Genomic DNA, 19,885 nt, shown 5'->3' on the forward strand with positions numbered 1-19,885 from the left:
AGATAGATAGATAGATAGATAGATAGATAGATAGATAGATAGATAGAACAAAAATTTAATTACTATTGCTGTTTTTGTTATAAAATTGATCAATTATTTATTTCTATAATTTTGGCGGATACACAAATTAATAGAATGCATTAGAAAAATAAAATAAAATAATAAAAATATAATATAATTAATACAACAATGATTATACTTGCTATTATTATTATTGTTTATTTACTTGTTATTATTTTAGGGGATTATGCATTAGACTGCATCGGAAAAAAATATAAATAATATAATAATGATGATATTAATTATTGTTATTATTATTATTATTATGAAAATAGACAGAAATTATTATTATTATTATTTATTTATTTATTTTTGGGAAAAACAAATGAAAAGAATGCATTATAAAGTACAGTATGAACATATTTAAAACCACCTCCCAGATGCATTAAAAGCATGTTTTTTATGTGTAGAATGATATCTGTAATTGAAAAAGGTTATAAAACAAACACGGACTGATGGTAAACTAAGGTTTAAGATGACCATCAGACTCAGTGTGACTAGTGTTAAAGGAGAAAAGTGACTGTATACTTCCTTCAGATGAGACGCAATGCATTTTGGGTAAAAAGCCGTCACACTCTCTGTGACAAGATTGGCTGATTTCTCTCGTGAATTTAAATCAAGACAATGTATATAAACTCCGATTTATGGACATCGGTGTGTTTAAAGATGTAGATATTCTTAGGATGAACCAAGCGATGGATGTCAATTAAGTGGCTCTGTCCTCCAAGGCCGAACAGAGACATGTCTTTAATTACCGGCCGTGTGATTGTCTCTCTGTGGTCCTGTCATGCCACTTAAAAGATACATCTGTCTTTCTTCCCGCCGCAGACGTCGTGGGTGTCAAGCTTTTATAATCATTACAGGAAGACACAGTGAAAATTTGAGGTAGAACAAAAGCAGCTCTGAGTTAGCGCCGTGAATCATGTCATTTTGCACAAAGAGCGTGAAGTTGAAAGCAGGAGACGAGGACACAAGTTATTTGTTAAAAAAACGCAGGAAGCATCCCTTTATAATCTGATCAAGAAACACTCACAGGGTCATGACTTTAAATCAAGAAGACATTTCCTGACAAAGTAGATCTGTGTGTGTGTGTGTGTGTGTGTGTGTGTGTGTGTGTGTGTGTGTGTGTGTAGGAAGTTCATAGACTCACCACTTTCTCTTTGTTCAGATGGTTGCTGAAGTCTTTAGAGATGATCGCAGCATACTGGAGAAGAACTTTATTTATGGTCTGGAAAGAGAATAAAATGTGGATTATTGTTCAATTCAATTTCAAACTTTATTTGAGTAGCGCTTTTCACGTTGCAAATCAATGCAAAGCAGCTTTACAGAAAATTGAAGTTTCCACATTATGTTTAGTAATAGCTTATCAGAGGTGACGATGTCAAGTTGATGTCAATATGGCAGAAATGTACAGTAAAAATCAAGCAGTTAGTTAATAACATAATGAAACATACTGTGAACACTATTAACAGCAACAATATGTTGCATTCAAACTTATAGCATTATTATAATTCATAGCTTATTATTATACAGTATATTATAAAACACAGTAGTTTCATTTCATAAGCTGGTGTTAATGTTATTATTTATAGATCTGAACCACATATGCATTCACTACCGGTCAAAGGTTTTGGGTCAGTAAGCGTTTATATGATCAAAAATACAGTAAAAAATTATAAATATTATTATAATTTAAAATAAGTGTTTCTATGTGAATATCTGTTAAAGTGTAATTTATATCTGAGATGCACAGCTGTATTCTCAGCATCATTCCTCCAGTCTTCAGTGTCACATGATCTTCAAAAATGTTTTTGTTAAAAAAATATTTATAATATTTTTAATTTAATAATTGTATAATTTTACTGTACACTTAATACTTTTTTTCAGGGTTCTTTGGTGAATAGAATGTTCAAAAGAACTGCATTTTTTTGAAACGGAAATCTTTTGTAACGTTATAAATGTCTTTACTGTCACTTATGATCACTTCAATTCTTCCTTGCTGACTAAAAATATGAATTTCCTAAAAATACTAACACGAGTGTAGCCCATGTGACGACATGTTAGCTTGCATCCATCAAAAAAGCAGGGGAACTTTCAGATTATTATCCCGGGGCCAAGGAAATAGAATAAAGCTCTTAACATATTCATAAATATGTAAATGAGGACAGTAATGATATGCATCCTGTGAGGTCGCTGTAATAGATTTCTCATGTCAAGTTTGCATGAAGTAATCAATACCTCCTACAAAACCTTTTACCCATAATCCTTTGGGATTCTCTCTCTCTCTCTCTCTCTCTCTCTCTCTCTGTCCTTTGCAGTTCATTTGCATTCACCAGAGACAATTACAATAGGAAAATATAATAGCTGGCCAAAAATCTCTTATCAAATCTGTGTTTGAGTGTTTTTATTAGCTGTTTGAGTTGATGTGGTCATTTGAAGTGTTTTCAAAGTCAACCATTACTAACTGCTTGAAGGTGAAACATGTAATGCTTGATGTTAAAATACTACTAATATTAAAAGACGCCTATCCACCTTATTCCTAAATTAGGTTTATTAGCCTCTAGGGATATAACGAGAAGAATTACAACATGCAGTAAACGATAAATCTGTTTGCATTACAAACCAGTGTAATACACTTAAATAATACGGTAATATATTATAATATGTGAGGAATAGAGTGGATAAATAAGCCATGTTTTTTTTATGCCACTTTTATTCAGAAAGCATGACAAGTGAATTTAAAAAGTGACAGTCAAATCGGTTATAATGTTACAAAAGTTTCTATTTCAAACAAAAACCTTCTATTTATCTGTGAATCCTGAAAAATGAAATGTATCTGAAGCAGCACAACTGTTTTCAACACTGATAATAATCAGAAATGTTTCTTGAGCAGTAAATCATTGTAAAAAACAGCTATTGTAAACTGTGAAAATATTTGACAATTTAACTGTATTTTTGATGCTTTAAAAACATTAAAAAAAACCAACTTTTTTTAACAACACTACAGTGCTTTCAAGCATTGCAGGTCTAGATTTTTCATGTTTTAAAGCTCTTCTCCATCATTTGTTCATCATTTAATGCTCTCAGCAACCGTATAACCTGCAGTTAGAGTAATACTGCCTGGCAGAACAACCGTTTATTATGATTATGATTATTATCAACACATGCAATTCTTTATTGATCACTGGGATCTTTCATCACACCGCCACAGACTGTGAGTTGCATGGATTTTACATCTTTAGGGGTTAGATTTTATAGATCTTTTTAAGTGCATGGCTAAATCTCCAATGCACAGCCTCAGGAGACATCGTTTCTCTTTGGATTCTGTCTTACCTTTGCAAACCTGTGCATGAAGTGAGCGAGCGCTTGAGGGTTCGGACACTCCAGCTTCTTAATGATCTCAAAGCTTTGGTTGAGCTGTGTGAACACATCCACCACCGAGCAGGAGAAGAGAGCGTGTTCTGACGTCTGCTGGAACTGCAATCAAAACACCACAAGAGAAGCATTCATGATCACATCACATAAATCATCATTTCAGCATTTGGTACATAATGGTAAACAAGCCTCAAAAAGAGTTTTAGAGCCTGACTCCAGGTTGCCATTAAGTTCTAATAGGGTTCTTCAAAGTGCTAGAGTTTCAGGGATCCAAGAATGGCTTTATTTTTTATTTTTTGTTCAAATGAATGGAATATGAACTTGTATTCACCCTAAGGTCACTCCAAAACAGAGATGCATTTTTGATGCTCCTTTCCATACAATATTTGCATGTTCAAAATGTAAAAAAAAAAACAAAACAAAAAACCATGTTATGTTCAAACCAAAATTTATTTTGCTATTATTTTATAATCAGTGGCTAAACCTTAAAATATACACTTGCCAATAAATAAATTAGACAAATATAAAATGTATTATGTAATGTTATTACATAACATCACATAATTACATTTTTAATTAATTTTAATTAATTATTAAATCTTTTTTTTTACGCTACCATTGAAAATATTGGGGACAATACAATTTATTTTTTATTTATATTTTTATAATTTGTAATATATTTATTTACTGTACTTTTTAACATTATATATATACAGTCGTGGCCAAAAGTTTTGAGAATTACAACCCGAATTCTGGAAAAGTTGGGACGTTTTTTAATTTTAATAAAATGAAAACTAAAAGACTTTCAAATCACATGAGCCAATATTTTATTCACAATAGAACATAGATAACACAGCAAATGTTTAAACTGAGAAAGTTTACAATTTTATGCACAAAATGAGCTCATTTCAATTTTGATTTCTGCTACAGGTCTCAAAATAGTTGGGACGGGGCATGTTTACCATGGTGTAGCATCTCCTTTTCTTTTCAAAACAGTTTGAAGACGTCTGGGCATTGAGGCTATGAGTTGCTGGAGTTTTGCTGTTGGAATTTGGTCCCATTCTTGCCTTATATAGATTTCCAGCTGCTGAAGAGTTCGTGGTCGTCTTTGACGTATTTTTCGTTTAATGATGCGCCAAATGTTCTCTATAGGTGAAAGATCTGGACTGCAGGCAGGCCAGGTTAGCACCCGGACTCTTCTACGACGAAGCCATGCTGTTGTTATAGCTGCAGTATGTGGTTTTGCATTGTCCTGCTGAAATAAACAAGGCCTTCCCTGAAATAGACGTTGTTTGGAGGGAAGCATATGTTGCTCTAAAACCTTTATATACCTTTCAGCATTCACAGAGCCTTCCAAAACATGCAAGCTGCCCATACCGTATGCACTTATGCACCCCCATACCATCAGAGATGCTGGCTTTTGAACTGAACGCTGATAACATGCTGGAAGGTCTCCCTCCTCTTTAGCCTGGAGGACACGGCGTCCGTGATTTCCAACAAGAATGTCAAATTTGGACTCGTCTGGCCATAAAACACTATTCCACTTTGAAAAATTCAATTTTAAATGAGCCTTGGCCCACAGGACACGACGGCGCTTCTGGACCATGTTCACATATGGCTTCCTTTTTGCATGATAGAGCTTTAGTTGGCATCTGCTGATGGCACGGCGGATTGTGTTTACCGACAGTGGTTTCTGAAAGTATTCCTGGGCCCATTTAGTAATGTCATTGACACAATCATGCCGATGAGTGATGCAGTGTCGTCTGAGAGCCCGAAGACCCAATAAAGATCCAATAAAGGTCTCCGGCCTTGTCCCTTACGCACAGAGATTTCTCCAGTTTCTCTGAATCTTTTGATGATGTTATGCACTGTAGATGATGAGATTTGCAAAGCCTTTGCAATTTGACGTTGAGGAACATTGTTTTTAAAGTTTTCCACAATTTTTTTACGCAGTCTTTCACAGATTGGAGAGCCTCTGCCCATCTTTACTTCTGAGAGACTCTGCTTCTCTAAGACAAAGCTTTTATAGCTAATCATGTTACAGACCTGATATCAATTAACTTAATTAATCACTAGATGTTCTCCCAGCTGAATCTTTTCAATACTGCTTGCTTTTTTAGCCATTTGTTGCCCCCGTGCCAACTTTTTTGAGACCTGTAGCAGGCATTAAATTTTAAATGAGCTAATTAAGTGGATAAAAGTGTAAAATTTCTCAGTTTAAACATTTGCTACGTTATCTATGTTCTATTGTGAATAAAATATTGGCTCATGTGATTTGAAATTCCTTTAGTTTTCATTTTATTCAAATTTAAAAAACGTCCCAACTTTTCCGGAATTCGGGTTGTACATAAATATTAGTTTTCAAACAGTTTGCTGCTAAACTGCTTTTAGATCTTTGTTTCAGTTGTTTCTGTGATGTACTGAAATATAATTACAAGCACTTCATACGTTTCAAAGGCTTTTATCGACAATTACATGACATTTATGCAAAGAGTCAGTATTTGCAGTGTTGGCCCTTCTTTTTCAGGACCTCTGCAATTCGACTGGGCATGCTCTCAATCAACTTCTGGGCCAAATCCTGACTGATAGCAACCCATTCTTTCATAATCACTTCTTGGAGTTTGTCAGAATTAGTGGGTTTTTGTTTGTCCACCCGCCTCTTGAGGATTGACCACAAGTTCTCAATGGGATTAAGATCTGGGGAGTTTCCAGGCCATGGACCCAAAATTTCAACATTCTGGTCCCCGAGCCACTTAGTTCTCACTTTTGCCTTATGGCATGGTGCTCCATCGTGCTGGAAAATGCATTGTTCTTCACCAAACTGTTGTTGGATTGTTGGAAGAAGTTGCTGTTGGAGGGTGTTTTGGTACCATTCTTTATTCATGGCTGTGTTTTTGGGCAGAATTGTGAGTGAGCCCACTCCCTTGGATGTGAACCAACCCCACACATGAATGGTGTCAGGATGCTTTACTGTTGGCATGACACAGGACTGATGGTAGCGCTCACCTTTTCTTCTCCGGACAAGTCTTTTTCCAGATGCCCCAAACAATCGGAAAGGGGCTTCATCTGAGAATATGACTTTGCCCCAGTCCTCAGCAGTCCATTCACTATACTTTCTGTAGAAGATCAATCTGTCCCTGATGTTTTTTTTGGAGAGAAGTGGCTTCTTTGCTGCCCTTCTTGACACCAGGCCATCTTCCAGAAGTCTTGGCCTCACTGTGCGTGCAGATGCGCTCACACCTGCCTGCTGCAATTCCTGAGCAAGCTCTGCACTGGTGGCACTCCGATCCCGCAGCTCAATCCTCTTTAGGAGATGATCCTGGTGCTTGCTGGACTTTCTTGGATGCCCTGAAGCCTTCTTTACAAGAATTGAACCTCTTTCCTTGAAGTTCTCGATGATGCTATAAATTGTTGATTTAGGTGCAATGTTAGTAGCCACAATATCCTTGCCTGTGAAGCCATTTTTATGCAACGCAATGATGGCTGCACGCGTTTCTTTGCAGGTCACCATGGTTAACAATGGAAGAACAATGATTTCAAGCATCACCCTCCTTTTAACATGTCAAGTCTGCCATTCTAACCCAATCAGCCTGACATAATGATCTCCAGCCTTGTGCTCGTCAACATTCTCACCTGAGTTAACAAGACGATTACTGAAATGATCTCAGCAGGTCCTTTAATGACAGCAATGAAATGCAGTGGAAAGGTTTTTTTGGGATTATGTTAATTTTCATGGCAAATAAGGACTATGCAATTCATCTGATCACTCTTCATAACATTCTGGAGTATATGCAAATTGCCATTATAAAAACTTAAGCAGCAACATTTCCAATTTCCAATATTTATGTAATTCTCAAAACTTTTGGCCACGACTGTATATATATATATATATATATATATATATATATATATATATATATATATATATATATATATATATTTATATACATATTGATAATAATCAGAAATATTTCTTGAGCAGCAAATCAGTATATTACAATGATATCTGAAGATCATGTGACACTGAAGTAATGATGCTTTTATCACAGCAATAAATGAAAGTTTAAAGCAGTTGTTTTAAACTGTATTAATACTTCACATGGTATTATTTCTTGGTAAGAAGCTCTGAAGCTCAGAAAGCTGTCAGGAAGCACTGAAGATGTTTTTAAGCAGCCAGCGCTGGTCTGATTCACAGCCGTTGGGAATGGCTGCCAACATAACCTATGACAGAATTAACCTGCGCTTCTGCCCTTATTCTCCAGGCGCTTCTGCTAGCAAACACAAGCCTAATAATCACTACACAATTAACTGAGAGTGCTGCTCCATTAGCATCTTAATGAAGAGTCGAATCTCTCAGGACTTGAACCGGAGCGCAGCTAAACATCTAAACACAGTAACACTAAACACATCTCAGGTTAAAAAAACACAGTTTAAATTGCTCTGAAAAAACTATTCGCACTGACTAGCACTGACTGATTTAGTGATTAACAGCACTAAATGATTGTTTTTCAGGTGAAAGCAATTAGCATATGAAACAAATCTCTCTGATTTATTTTCATTGATCAGGATGAACGTGTGTACAGAAACAACAGCTTTGTTCGTTATTACAGTCTAATGCTTTCAGTTGAGCAGTTTATCCACACGTCTGATTCCATTCATCATGTCACACATGCACTTGTCTATGAATTCACAGCGAAAATATCATTAAAGAGAAAAATGTCTCTAATATTCATGCTCGTATCCAAAGAGAGAGAGCTTATCGAAACGGAAATGGTCATAAACCTGTTCAACTGCTGCCTTGAACTGAAGAATTAATGCATTTATAATGCATAATATTGTTTTACTAGTGATTTTGACTTTAGTTAGGATTTGCAATTAACCCTTTGTTCCAGTCAAAAATGACCCACCTTTTTAAAATAGCGAAGTCCTGTACCAAATCTCGTGTTTGACCTGATTTCCTTGTAGTAGCAAAGGTTTTGTGTTTCATTTTTAAACTGATTGATCATAAGCCTCATTGATCTATGCATCTCAGTTTTTAAGTGAAAAAATCATTATCCGTAGATAATTTTGCCAATATGCACATAAAAATTGCATGGTTTTTCATTAATTATTCAAAGGCCCCAGAATAGCTTGATGTTGTCCTTTATTTATAAAAACAAAACAAAAAACAAATCAGCTGTCTTTAATTCACCAAAACAATATACATTTTATGACTTTTTTTGATACTCGTAAATATATGATAAACAGCACTATTCAAAAGTTTTGGGTCGGTGAGATTTTTTAATTTAATTTAATTTAATTTAATTTAATTTAATTTAATTTAATTTAATTTAATTTAATTTAATTTAATTTAATTTAATTTAATTTAATTTAATTTAATTCTGCTAACATTAGGTTACTATATAACATTAACTTGAATTAAAAACAAAAAATACTTAATCATTTATTCTTTTTTAAATAATTTTAATTTAAACATTTACAAATGCATTATTAAAATAAAAAAATATATTATTAAAAAAAATCAAAAATGTAAATGTTAATATTATTAAATGGACTAGAGCTTACATGAATTAACAAAAAGTTTTTACATTTTATAAAAAAAAAAACCTGTGCTAACTAAACGAAAACATGATTTAAATTAATAATATAGATTTAGATTAATAATATAGCATAACGTTAAACTTATCTTTCTGGAAATCAAAAGTAAGAAATGAACTCATCTGGTGTGTTCACTTCATCCTGACCGTCATAATCACAATTTTAAAACTCATAAATAGGAACTTTGCAGGAGCTTCATAAAAGCAGAAGAGAAATGCAGCATTTAGTTATAATGTGGTGTTTAGATGGTAACTGCAGCGTTAGACTGTTTGCCAATTTACAAATGAAAATCTCTACTGAAGCAGAGTAACAATACGAGAAACTCACCCCATCTTTTTTATCTCTCTCCAGAGCTCCGTTGAGGAAATCCATCGCTACATCTTCATTTTCATCCAACCACTGGATAACAAACGGCTCGAACCACCTGCAGAGAGAGAAGACAACACAACACAGTCCTCAGATCCAATGCCAAAGGCTGAGACTGCAGAAAAACTGGGATTTTCCATCTTATTTGATCATTAAGAGACAAATGTTGTGCCAAAGTTTCATGCTTAATGGTCTGAACGATCCAGGGATTTTATTGGTACTTAACCATTCATTTATTCATTCATTCATTCAATATAGATAAATTAATCAAATGTGTATTGTATTGTATTTATTTAATTATATACATTTTTATTTTTTTATATTCAGATGCATATTGCCTGTTATAATTTAAATATTGAATGTATTCATTCATTCTTTGATTCAATATTTATGAATCAGATGCATATTGCATATATTTATTTACTTAATTTACATCCTAATACTCAGATGCATATTTTATTTTATTTTATTTTATTTTATTTTATTTTATTTTATTCCTGTTGGATTTTTGTGTGGTACATAGAGAACTGTGTGTTGTGTTTTGCAAAAAGTGTTTTATGAAATTGAAAACTGAGACAGAGTTTGAGAATTGGTTTGTGCTTCTGCTGTTTAAATGTGCCTGGTTTCAGAAACTGCGAGACAAGGAAAGATTTTGTGTGTTAGCAGTTACAGAAACTGTAAATATTGATCTGGATTACTGAATGTGAAGGTTTCCTGACCACACATTCCCAGCTCAGAGAGATCAGTCTGCAGAAAGAGATGTCATTTTTACAGAGATTTCTCATTTGCTAAATACTTGTACATAAACATGACCTTTAAAATGAAATGTTTTCCAGCAGTGTTATTTCGCAGATGTCTCATCGATATACACATGCTTTCTGGGGACTGTGTGTCCAGTTTATCATGTCAGATATGAAAATGAGAGTATAATATTGAGAACTTGTGCTTAATTGCTTAAAAGAAAGGGTAATAATAAAAAGAGCTGTCCCTAGATAGATAGATAGATAAATTAATAAAAGAAAGAACTAACAAATTATAACATCTGATTAAATTATGGAGAACAGGCAATATGCATTTGAAAGTAAAATACAAATAAATAAAAAAACATTAAATAAATATGCATTTGATTCAGTTATGTATAACAGGATGCATGCATTGGATGGATGGATGGATGGATGATGGATGGATGAATGGATGGATGGTTGATGGATGGATGAATGATAGATGGATGATGAATGATGATGGATGGATGATGGATGGATGGATGGATGGATGGATGATGGATGGATGGATGGATGGATGGATGGATGGATGGATGGATGGATGATGGATGGATGGATGGATGATGGATGGATGAATGGATGGATGATGACTGGATGAATGATAGATGGATGATGAATGATGATGGATGGATGATGGATGGATGGATGGATGGATGGATGGATGATGGATGGATGGATGGATAATGGATGGATGGATGATGGATGGATAGGTGGATGATGGATGGATGGATGGATGGATGGGTGGATGGATGGATGATGGATGGGTGGATGGATGGATGATGGATGGGTGGATGATGGATGGATGGATGGATGATGGATGGATGGATGGATGGGTGGATGATGGATGGATGGATGGATGGATGGATGGATGGGTGGATGGATGGATGATGGATGGGTGGATGGATGGATGATGGATGGGTGGATGGATGGATGGATGGATAGATAGTTGATATTCAGACATAGATAGATAGATAGATAGATAGATAGATAGATAGATAGATAGATAGATAGATAGATAGATAGATAGAAAGATAGATAGATTATACCAAGTTTGCAAGGCAACACTGTTAATATTCTTTAAAAAATATATATATATTTTTTTTTCTCAATATCATCAAGTAATTGAGCCTGAATTGTTCAAACACAAATTCCTTACTTAATTTAATATTTAATTTTGATCATGAATCAATTTCAGTTAATTATTTAATTTAATTCAATTCATGTCCAACTGAAATGTTCCTTAAAGCTTAACATTATTCTTTTGGTGCTTTGCAAATGCTGGCATTTCCTTCATGAAACAATCTTTTTTTTTCCTCCTGTCACTTATTTTAATAAATACAGAAGGCGGATCTGGAGGAGATATTTGATTGACAGCTGTGTGGCTCTTCCCTGAAGTCCCGTCCCGTCTGTCCTCCCGTCACTCCATGCTCATAACTCACATTAACGAATAAGTGACTTTTTGACAACAGACAGCAGCCAATGAGAGGCCAGCGTGTGTCTGCAGATCCAGTACAGATGCATGATGGGTTATGAATGGATGGATCAACATTCAGGGTGCTTTATGTAGGAGGTGAAATTCAGACATTAAAAAAATGAAATGAAAATAAAAGAAAAGTGATAAAATTTAAAACTAATGTATGTCTTAATCACTTGTAGTTAGTGCAATATATATATATTGTATTAGTTTGTTGTGGATGGTGTAAGGTAACTAGCTCCTCATGCCATAAACCTGTAAACTGGCATGGAGTTTGATTTTTGTTTATAACAATGATTTCAGAAAAAAAAAACATCAACATGTGAGCGAGATGTTAAGGGAAACTCACAGCGAATACTCTGGAGGAATTCCCTTAAAGGCAGGCAGGTCTCGGACATACTCATTGTGAAACCATTTGACTTTGAAGTGCAAATTCATGTACTCTGTGCTCTTGCATAGACGATGCTTGTCATGTTCTGCAAATGAAGGGAAAAAAGAGAAGAGAAAGAGTCATGAGTCAACAGTGAGTCATGCACAGAAACACACTGGGCTTTACTGTCTGGAGACAATACACTAACACCTCCAGCATGTTTCAAAAGCTAAGAATAAAACTAACATTATTAAACACAGTTTTACCAATTTAAATAGATTTTTGTCAATTGAAATAAAGCTGAAATAAAATGGAAAAATAAATATTAGTTGAAAGACAAACTAAATAAAAATGAGAAATATAGCCATGGTTATTAACTGGAATAAGTGTATGGTAAAGCATCAAAATTACTAACCAAAAATAAACTAAAATATAATTAAAATAAATAAATAAAAATAGTAAGTAAATCAATATAACTAAAAAAAAAAAAAAAAAAAAACTAATTCAAAATAATAATAATAATAAAAAAATAAATAAATAAATAAATAAATAAATATATATATATATATATATATATATATATATATATAATACAAAAAAAAAAATATATATATATATATATATAAATAAATGCAACTATAATAGTATACCAAGCATTTCTACAGTATATATAAAAGGTAATAAATTAAAGGGAACACACATCTTAAACATGACTACATCCTGCCAACGTGCTTAGAAAAATAAACTTAATTCACAAGATTTAATTCTTCATTGATAGATATTTGTTTTTTTTTAGCATAAACGTGCTTCAGATTGTTTGGTTTCTCTGAAAACACTATTTCATATCTTCAAATTTCATCTTAAGTACATTTATACTGATATAAAGATGTTTAGATATTTTTAGAATTTTGTAGTATTTGTAATAATTTTTTTTTCATCATTTAATGCCATGATTTCATAAATTGAAGCCTTTCTGCACCTATTTTAAGGCATTGATAGTGCATTAAAATGTGAATTAAGACCTGCTGAAACCCTGAAATGAAACACTAAAACAACACATGAAACCATATAAAAGGAAAAACCACAACTGAGAAGTTTATAATATTTCACCAATGAGATTAAATAAAGAGTAAAGAGTCTCCAAACAGACAATTGATATAAGTCGTGCACGGATGAAGTGTTCACAATAAGATCAGGAACACGTATTAAGCAAGTAAATATATCACATTGACTTGAGCTCCAAACAATAATCCTCTGAGACTAAATCTTTCCCCCGGGTGCTTAAAGAACAAGACAGGACAGAGGAGAGGGAAGAACTGATCAGTGTTGTTGTGTAATGCATGCAGACGGCCACAGCGAGTCAAGCTCATCCCGGACTTGTCAGAGAAGATAAAAACACATAAACCTGCCCACCTGTGTGGAAACGACATGGACAGATGATGCTTGTGAGATAGACTACAGACAAATCACCTCTAACTGACACGGAGAACTTGTATTGACTTAATCACAGCAGCACAGTGTTATCCAAACACAACACAGCAGAAGTTTTCAAGTGGTGGTTGCATATCCATATATGGAATACTTGATCGTGATTGGTCCAGCGTAACATTATGCAGTCCAATATATTTGCATAATGACACTAAACTGACACTGTAACCTTCTTCTTCTCATATACACTACCGTTCAAAAGTTTGAAGAAAAAAAATAAATGTAATAATATTATTACTATTAAAAATAGCAGATTCCATATGAATATAAGTTAAAATTGAATTTATTTCTGTAAAGTTTCAGCATCATTACTCAAAAGTAAAAGTTACTTTTTTTCAAGATTTTTTGATCAAAAGAGGAATTTAAAGAACAGCATTTATTAGATTTTTTTTTTAAACATTATAAATGTTGTTACTGTCTTTTTTGATAAATTTTAATGAATGAATATTTTGTTTCTTTAAAAGAAAATCCTACTGACCCAGCATGTACTACATTTGAACTTGTAATAAAATAAATAAATGTCAATTTAAATATTTAATCGGTTATTATCTGTTTGTATTATCGGTTATTATATTTTAAATCTTATATTTACACAATAGTTATCAATATTTTATATTTATCAATATTTGTTTTATTTGTTTTGCTAAGTGTGATAATTTACATTCAGCCACTCATCATACAATAATATCAAAATAAATCCTGATGTGTTTTTCTCAATGGATTTGACACATTTACCTCTCTCAAAACAGTTAATAAAACTGTCCTAATAAACAGATTGTATATTTTCATTAATTTCATACAAATGACAAATCATGCAAATCACTTTCTAAACACAAAACTCTTAAATCTTTTCACAATAGTTAATACTTGACACAAACATTTTACACACATCACAAACTTTTATGTACCATTTGTCCAAACACAACAAACAAAACAACATTGTTGTCAACATTCTACTTCAAAACTCATCATGTCTTCAGAGAGAACTAAGCTTCTGCCATTTTTGTTGTTTTACATGACATTATGAGACAAATCACACATGCATTCACGTCAAAATGAAACCAGTCAGCTACCTTTCTCTAAAATATATGTTTTTAGTGATGCATGCATGTTTTTAGACAAAAATGTAAAATAAACTGTTTTCAACAATTTCATAAAATCCTCACAGTTCCCTTCAGGAATATTGTCATAAAGCTGCAACCAAAAAATGAAACATTTTTGTGAATTGAAACAATGCTGAAATAAAATAAAATATAAACATAAAAAATAATTTAGCTTGAAGAAAAGGAAACCTTTTTATGACTTTTTGCATTGGGATTTTATAACCATTTTTTATAAAAATGCACATTTCAAAAAAAATAAATAAATACATAAATAAAACAAAATAAATAATAATACAATGCATTTTATTCAATATAAAAGAAAGAGAGAACTGAACAACAACTACAACTATTGTTAAAAAAAATGTTAATTAAAATAAAACTAAAATAAAACAAACCAAATTTAGTATTAGGAAAGCCATTTATGACTTTCTCAAATGAGAATTTTATAACCATTAAGCACAATTCAAAATAAAAATAAATGAATAAGTAAAAAAATGCATAAATACAAATGTATCTTATTCAATAAAAACAAACAAAGGAACAAACAGAAATAAAACTACAACTATTAAAACAACTTTGCTAATTGAAGCAAAAATTTCAGTTTTGCATTAAGAAAATCAAGCCTTTTATGACTTTTTGCATTGTGATTATAACAATTATGCACATTTCAAAATATAAATGAATAAATGTATAAAATAAAATAAATAAAAATCAAATGTATTTTATTTAACACAATCAATCAATGAACGAATACACAAATAAAAAGAACTAAAACTAGAATTAAAACAAAGCTGAAATAAAATATACATTTTAGTAGAAATGTTTTAATTGTCTAAAAATTACAAAAATTAATAGCTGAAATATGTAATAAGATATTTATTATTAATAATATTTAACCACAAATTACTGGAAATACATAAAATCTTAATCTAAATCTAAATAACATTTAAAAATCTAGTAAAAAAGCACATAACAAAATTACAAAAAAAAAAATATATATATATATAATATACAAAATAAAAGTTGTCAAACATTAATTTAAAAAACTACAATAGTAAAAATAAAATACTTTTTATTCACACATTATTTTCAACTGAATATGTCCCATTGAGGAAGATAAATGCCATATGGATTTAAGTCCCGCCCTACTGTACATTATTTCCTGCTGAATATTTCATAAGTTCTGGAAGTCATTACTGAATGCTGTCATGAACACATTCTGCAAACACAGAGCTGAACTCCAAGACTGAAGGAGTCTCGTCTGATTTATGCAGCTCTGCATTTCCATAATGCTTCATATGTTTTCCAAACCCCCATAATGAACGACATTAATAACACCTGCTTATGAAGCATGTCTGCATGAATTATTAAAATGAATGATTAACTCTTCCGGCAGCTCATTGTTTTCTTCATTGTTCAGAGAAGTTTCACTCCTGAATCTCACCGTATTGTGAGAATGTGCCGCTTGCCGATAATTGCTCGTTTATCTTAAAGGAGCCGTTCTTTTTCTCGGGGAAGAGTCTGAGGGATATCAGACTCTCCAGGATAAAATACAACACCTCATCAGCAGAAGTGCCTCTCGCTTTAACATCAAAGCGCTCATAATCCATAGTTTTTCAGCACCTGATAAACACCTGCTGCTTTCCTCCATTTAAATCCAGTCATCTTTCATTTAAAGCTATTCTTTGGTTTGTTTGGAGAATGAGGTTACACGTCAGGGTCATATTTCACTCCAAGAACAACAAAGAAATGAACATCCTTATTTTGCATACAGAAAAAAAGCTTGTAATGAATGTATGTGAATAAAACATAAAAATTGCATCACATTAAATATAATATTATATAAATAGAAAATTCAATATAAAATAGTTAAATATAATAAAATTATTAATTTGTTTGTTTGTCATTAGTAGTAGTACTATTAAAATGTATATGAAAAGCTAAATACAATATAGTTAAAAGGAAAACAAATATTTATTTATTTGTTTGTTTATCATTAGTAGTAGTAGTAGTATTAAAATGTAAATGAAAACTAAACCATAGAAAACATTAATTATTATTATTATTAAACATATAGAAAATTAAATATAAAATAGTTGAATGTAAAAATATATAATAAAAAAATTAATGTTTATTTATTTATTTATTTACAGTTAGTAGTTTTAGTTTTAAAATGTAAATGAAAAAACTAAACCATAAAAGCTGTTATTATTGTTATTACTACTACTACTACTACTATTATAACATTGTGATGGTAATGAATGTGATAGGAAGCAAAAGCAGTGTGAACATATATTTATTGACGACAAATACGGTGAACACAAACTCCGTGAAGACAATGATGAACTCCGTGGGTGATGATGTTATCTCTCGGCTGGGTGGCGCAGTGGCTTGATGGCTGGTGATGACGTGGCGTGAATCTCCCATGATGAATACAATCCAGTGACGATCAACGGCGAAATAAACAATCCAACACGAACAAGACCAAGACAACCCAACAAGACAGTCCAACATCCGGAACAACTATCAGACAAGGAAGGAGAGAATGAGGTGAGTATATGTAGCTGACGGTAATGTGAGACACCTGGTGCGGGGACTGATTAGCAGCTGATTCCAATGAGCATGATGTAACCACATGAAAGACACCAAATCACAGGACCTGAGAACACAGCCGATCCATGCACCGTGACAGTACCCCCTCTCTTAGGAACGTCCCCTGACGTTCCCAGCCTCCTGTACCTGTTGATTGAAATCATCAATAAGAGAGTGATCCAATATATCTCTAGCAGGAACCCAACTTCTCTCCTCCAGACCGTAACCTTCCCAGTCCACCAAGTACTGGAATCCGCGTCCCCTCCGTCTAGAGTCCAGAATACGATTGACCGAATAGGTTGGTTCCCCGTCTACGAGCCGCGGCGGTGGGGGAACCGGGGCAGGCGGATTAATACGAGCAAAAAATACAGGTTTAATTTTTGATACATGGAACACGGGATGAATCCTCCTGTACGCTGGAGGAAGATTGAGGCGGACTGCCACCGGACTAATGATCTTGGTGACAGAAAACGGGCCAATAAATTTGGGAGCAAGTTTATTAGCAACGGATCGGAGAGGAATGTTCTTGGTAGAAAGCCACACTTTGGAACCAACGACGTATACGGGAGGCCTCGACCGGTGGCGATCGGCTTTGGCCTTGGTGCGCGCTCCCACCTGGACCAGAGTCTCACGGGCTCTGGTCCATGTGCGACGGCACCTCTGGACGAAGGCGTGAGCGGAAGGGACCGCGACTTCGGATTCCAGACTGGGAAAAATAGGTGGCTGGTACCCTATACTACATTCAAATGGGGACAGGCCCGTGGCAGACACTGGTAAGGAATTTTGTGCGTACTCCACCATCGACAGCTGCTGACACCAGGAGGAAGGATTTCGAGCGACCATACATCGTAGTGTTCTCTCCAAATCTTGGTTGGCTCTCTCAGTTTGCCCATTGCTTTGAGGATGGAACCCCGAAGAGAGACTAACAGTGGCCCCCAGAAGTTTACAAAACTCTCGCCAAAATTTGGACACAAACTGGGGTCCTCTGTCAGAGACCACGTCTATCGGGAGGCCATGTAACCGAAAGACGTGATCAATGACTGTTACCGCTGTCTCCTTGGCTGAAGGTAATTTGGGCAAGGGGATGAAATGAACCGCCTTCGAGAACCGGTCCACCACAGTCAAAACTACCGTGTTACCCAGAGAGGGTGGGAGGGCGGTGACAAAATCTAGCGCAATGTGGGACCAGGGTCTCGAAGGGATTGGCAGCGGTTGTAGGAGCCCATCTGGGGGTCTGTTAGAAGTCTTACCAGTGGCACAAACTGAGCAAGCCAAAACAAAACTGCGAACATCACGAGCCATGAGTGGCCACCAAAATCTTTGCTTGACCAAATGTAAGGTGCGACTTACCCCTGGATGACATGCCACATTGGAACAATGACCCCATTGGATAACTTCGGACCGAAGACTTTCTGGCACAAACAAACGGTTAGGTGGGCAACCGGCCGGAGGCGTTACCCCATGTAAGGCTGTCTTTACCTTCGATTCGACCTCCCAACTGAGAGTAGAAACAATAAGTGTCTCAGAAAAAAATACTCTCGGGAGTGGACGGGCGATCGGAGCGGTCAAAAATTCGAGATAAAGAATCGGGTTTGATGTTTTTGGAACCCGGGCGGTACGAAAGTGTAAAATGAAAACGTCCGAAAAAAAGTGCCCACCTAGCCTGCCTAGAAGTTAGTCTTTTGGCAGTTCTGATGTATTCTAGATTCTTATGATCGGTCCAAACCATGAAGGGTACCCCTGACCCCTCCAACCAATGACGCCATTCCTCCAATGCCAGCTTGACTGCCAACAGCTCCACTCAGACACCGATTTCAGCTGCCAATCAATCCGGGGGTTGTGTTTGATGAGCCAGGGATGTCCTAAGACCACGGGTGCGTGGGATGAGTCCAGGATGTAAAAGGAGATGCTCTCACGGTGGTTACCAGATACCGTGAGAGTGATGGGTTCCGTGATGGTGGGAAGCATCTGACCATTGAGTGCGTGGACTGCAATAGAACTGGTGAGGGGGAGGAGGGGAACATGATTTTGATGCGCAAAAGTAGAATCCATAAAGTTACCTTCAGCCCCTGAATCCAACAGTGCAGTGCAGTGCAGGTCCAGACGATGCCATCTAAGCCTGACCGGGAGGAGCGTGGAGGTAGATCTGAACGAGGACTTGATAGCGGAGATCCCACCCGACAGTAGCCCCTTCCTTACTGCCGGGCTGGCCCTTTTACCGGGCAGCTAAAGGCGAAATGTCCCGCCGCCCCGCAGTACAGGCAAAGGCCGTGAGATCTCCGCCTCTCCCTCTCCTCCCGAGTCAACCGAGCTCGACCCACCTGCATGGGCTCGTGATCCTGGAATGGGCCGACCGCGTCGTTGCCACTGGCTCGAACTGGAGGTCCCTCCCCAGGGGGAAACCGAGCGGTTAAACACCACCGCTCGGTTCGGGAGAGTCGAGCGTCTACCCGTAGTGCCAGATCGATGAGGCCGTTGAGATCAGCGGGTAGATCCAGGGCGTAGATCTCACGTTGGACACGGTCAGCCAGCCCATGCAGGAACATGTCCCACTGCGCCTCCTCGTTCCATCGGCACTCCGCCACCAGGGTGCGAAACTCGATAGAAAAGTCTGAGACGGATCTCTCCCCCTGTTTGAGATCCGTCAAACGCCGCGCGGCCTCTCTTCCAGTGGCCG

General features: G+C 35.4%; 1 protein-coding gene across 2 annotated transcripts in view; it reads right to left on the reverse strand.

Moving 5' to 3' along the window:
• LOC132101774 (protein unc-13 homolog C-like) overlaps nucleotides 1-19,885 on the reverse strand; it is a 146,914-nt gene that overhangs the window by 30,578 nt on the left and 96,451 nt on the right. For both annotated transcript variants that reach the window (XM_059506972.1, XM_059506971.1), the window contains exons 19-22: nucleotides 12,005-12,131; nucleotides 9,361-9,457; nucleotides 3,394-3,537; nucleotides 1,211-1,288 (exon numbers count right to left, since the gene is read on the reverse strand). In XM_059506972.1, the coding sequence (XP_059362955.1) occupies nucleotides 1,211-1,288; nucleotides 3,394-3,537; nucleotides 9,361-9,457; nucleotides 12,005-12,131 (446 nt within the window). The remainder of the gene's footprint in view (nucleotides 1-1,210; nucleotides 1,289-3,393; nucleotides 3,538-9,360; nucleotides 9,458-12,004; nucleotides 12,132-19,885) is intronic.

This window comes from Carassius carassius, chromosome 23 (genome assembly GCF_963082965.1).
Source record: "Carassius carassius chromosome 23, fCarCar2.1, whole genome shotgun sequence".
Lineage (NCBI taxonomy): Eukaryota > Metazoa > Chordata > Actinopteri > Cypriniformes > Cyprinidae > Carassius > Carassius carassius.